This window comes from Eimeria mitis, genomic scaffold, assembly GCF_000499745.2.
Source record: "Eimeria mitis Houghton genomic scaffold, Emh_scaff461, whole genome shotgun sequence".
NCBI lineage: Eukaryota > Apicomplexa > Conoidasida > Eucoccidiorida > Eimeriidae > Eimeria > Eimeria mitis.
The window spans coordinates 13,171-16,300 of NW_013572918.1; the positions used below are offsets into that span (position 1 = coordinate 13,171).

The 3,130-nt window shown below is 44.1% G+C and overlaps 1 protein-coding gene across 1 annotated transcript in view; it reads left to right on the forward strand.

Moving 5' to 3' along the window:
* Positions 1 to 1,895: 1,895 nt before the first annotated feature.
* EMH_0013090 (trypsin, putative) overlaps positions 1,896 to 3,130 on the forward strand; it is a gene marked incomplete at both ends in the record, with an annotated part of 4,282 nt that continues 3,047 nt past the window's right edge. Inside the window, 3 exons of the mRNA XM_013499732.1 lie at positions 1,896 to 2,338; positions 2,486 to 2,572; positions 2,784 to 2,916. Coding sequence (XP_013355186.1) covers positions 1,896 to 2,338; positions 2,486 to 2,572; positions 2,784 to 2,916 — 663 coding nt within the window. The remainder of the gene's footprint in view (positions 2,339 to 2,485; positions 2,573 to 2,783; positions 2,917 to 3,130) is intronic.

Genomic DNA, 3,130 nt, shown 5'->3' on the forward strand with positions numbered 1-3,130 from the left:
GTCAATACAGATGGCTGTATGCTGATGCTGCGAAACAGTAAAATCCCCAAAATCCCCGATATGCACAATAGCGCGTTTGACTCCGTCTACACCTTTTATTATTTTCTTGTATCGACGCAGCAGTCCTAATCGGCCTGCCAGGGTAAGAAATAAAATGTAGTGGGCAGATGCATACTGCGCGGCGACAGCCACTGGAGGGAGTCGAAGGATGTTGGTAATGGTTTTTAGAGTGATGATGTGAGGGAAACGTCAGTCCATTCCTTGACCACAATAATTAAGAATCAAATTATTCAAACAAATTACTTCAATCGATGTAGTAATAAGTGAGCCTCAAAGCACCAGCTCGCTCCGAATACGCCTAGCTTTTACTTCACCGCCGAGTTATATTCAAGGCTAATTTAAATACAGGCGACTGATTTGTTAGTATACATAATAAAGGGCCAAAACTGGTTTTAATAGAGTATATGATCGTCATATACAAGCAGCAATAGTGGAATATGTTAATACTAAATAATAATATACACTTAAAAAAAGCGGCAATACTAGAATTCTACGACAAGAAATTGTACTAGACTTCCACTTTTACATCTAAAGACCTTGAAAATATTCTAATGTGTTAAATTTTTCATCTTTTGTCTGCGTAGGAACAAATATATAAAACAGAAAACGGTAGTCTTTAAGTAACTAATAAACCCTATGCATTTACCCTAAGACATTCTGCACGTAATATCTCAGCATAAACGCAAAGTCTTCAGAATAAGTGAGAGAAACTGAGTTGTTTCTGCTAAGGCAAGTTTCCCCTTTTCTGCTTGTTAAAGAGTTTCACCCTAGTTGTCATTGAAAGATGAATTGTTTCGGTTGACTCAAGTGTCCTGCCGATGAAAAGAAAATGCACTTTCCCGCTTGTATGGCTGTAAACTGAATTAGTATCCGCAGAGTGCAGCCTCTTTCTCGTGAAAGTGTTTCCTCCTAAATAATGTGAACTGAATTGCATCTCGGGTGTCTGGTTTTCCGTCAAGGAAAGAGTTGGATTGTGTCTATCGAGAGAAGTTTTTTTTTTCTAAGGAAGGAGTTTACTTCTGCTTGTTGCTGTAGACCGAATTGTTTCTGAGGAGTCAAGCGTCTTGCGGGTGAAGGAGTTTCCCTCCGTTTCCTGTTGTTATTGTGCTGAAATTGCCGTGAGGTTTCAGCCAGGGACCCGAAACAGCTCAAAGAAACATAGGGAAATTAAGAAAAGACTAAAACTATTTAAATCATAGATCGCCACTTCAGTGATGCCTATACTGCAACTTGAATCCAGACACACTGCTACGTGTGACAGCCAGGCGCCCGAGCGGGACAAAACGGAGAAAACAATGGCTGAAGAAAGTGATATAAAAATACAAGAAAACTTTAATTAACTAATTTTGCGTTTCATTTTTTTAATTGAATGCATTCGCGCTAATACGACTGCTTGAGTTGCCTGTGAGCGGACCACTCGACAGCCTCATGGCTCTCGAACGGACAAGCCGTCGTAGCAAGAGCGAGAGTGCATGCATGCGGAGAAATATGGAGAAAAGTAGGCCGTTTGTTAATATTTTGTATTTGTTTGATATTTTCAAGATTGGAACAGACTCTCTGTGCAACTGCTTGCCGTTTAAACGCATTATGTCTTCCGCCTGGGAAGAGGGAAAGAAGGTCTAGAGGAAGGCGGCAGACCGAAGGGCGGCTTGAATTGTGTCTGGAGTGTATCCGCAGCTATTTCACCACCAGAATAAACCTTTTAGAAAAAAAGGTTTTCCCGATAGAACTTTGTCTGCATTTCCGGCCACTTCAGGGGCGTATGGGAACTCAGCAGCACTCGATGCCGCTTCAATGGGCCTAACCAGTCCGAGACGAAGACGAAAAGAACGAGGATGAAAATCGCAACCTTTTCTTCGTTTCTGTTCCTCTGTGCTGCGTCTGGAAATGGTTATCGGCTCGAGTCAAATGCAGGGGCCAGCAGCAGCGCGCCTCTGCCTGTTTTAGACACAGGGGAAGACGGGGTGCCGTGGAGTCCTCCAGATGGGCGTACAGCCGAAGCTCCTGGGGAAAACGACAAGCCCAGCGACGCACCACTCCCACAAACATCTTTTGCAGAGGATGGCGGGACCGCTGTGGTTTCCGGCGCAGCCGACTCGGGGGCTGGCACAGCAGATGTGCAGCAAACGCCAAGCAAGCAGCCGAAGCAGATAAGGAAAGGCGCAGCTCATGTTCCTGAAATGCAAGAGCTCGCCAGCGTCGTGAAGATATTCGTTGACACCGTCGCAGCAGACTTCGTTTCGCCGTGGCAGATGATGGCTCCGAAGGAGCACAGCGGGTCAGTGTTAAGTGCTGTATTTTCCGAGGTTTCTCTTCAGCTTCCGCAGCGTATATACGTATATACAGTGTATTTTGGTATGTTTATCATCAGATGTAGTAGCAGTAAATATTTCTTCCTAAATATGTTTTTGCACTGTCTTCGCAGATCAGGGTTTGTAGTGGAAGGCCAAATGATTATGACGAACGCACACGTTGTAGCCAACCAAACGCGCGTGCTGGTGCGAAGGCATGGGTAAGCTGCGACAAACACAACACTCAGCAGCAAAGCAGAGGAGAGAATTCACCAAATTCTATCCAACAGCCAGTGACACGGAAACACAGGGTAGCCAGCAGCTTATTCTCTAGTTCGTAAGATAGAAGCATCGTAGGGCAACGATAGATAGCTCAAAGATACCACCTCAGAAGCAGCTGTTTTTATTTTGCATTGTTTCACTCTCCCGCAGAAATCCAAAGCGTTTCCTTGCAAAGGTTATTGCTGTTTGCCACGAATGCGACTTGGCGTTGGTAACGGTCGATGATGAGGATTTCTGGCGCGGGCTGAAACCATTGCCTTTCGGAGGAGTTCCACACCTGCGGGTAAACTAATAACCTGAAATGAATGCATAAATTCAACTTTTAACATGCATTGCAGTTGAAATGAGGGTTGCAGTTGTCGTTGCTGCTTTTGTTTTGTTTTTGTTTTTGTTTTTGTTTTCTTCTATTTGTCGCTGTTATTGTTGTTGTTGTCGTTAGCGTTGTTGTGAAGCGCACCCAATACTGAACATGAATTACATTGGAAATGCATAGGAAA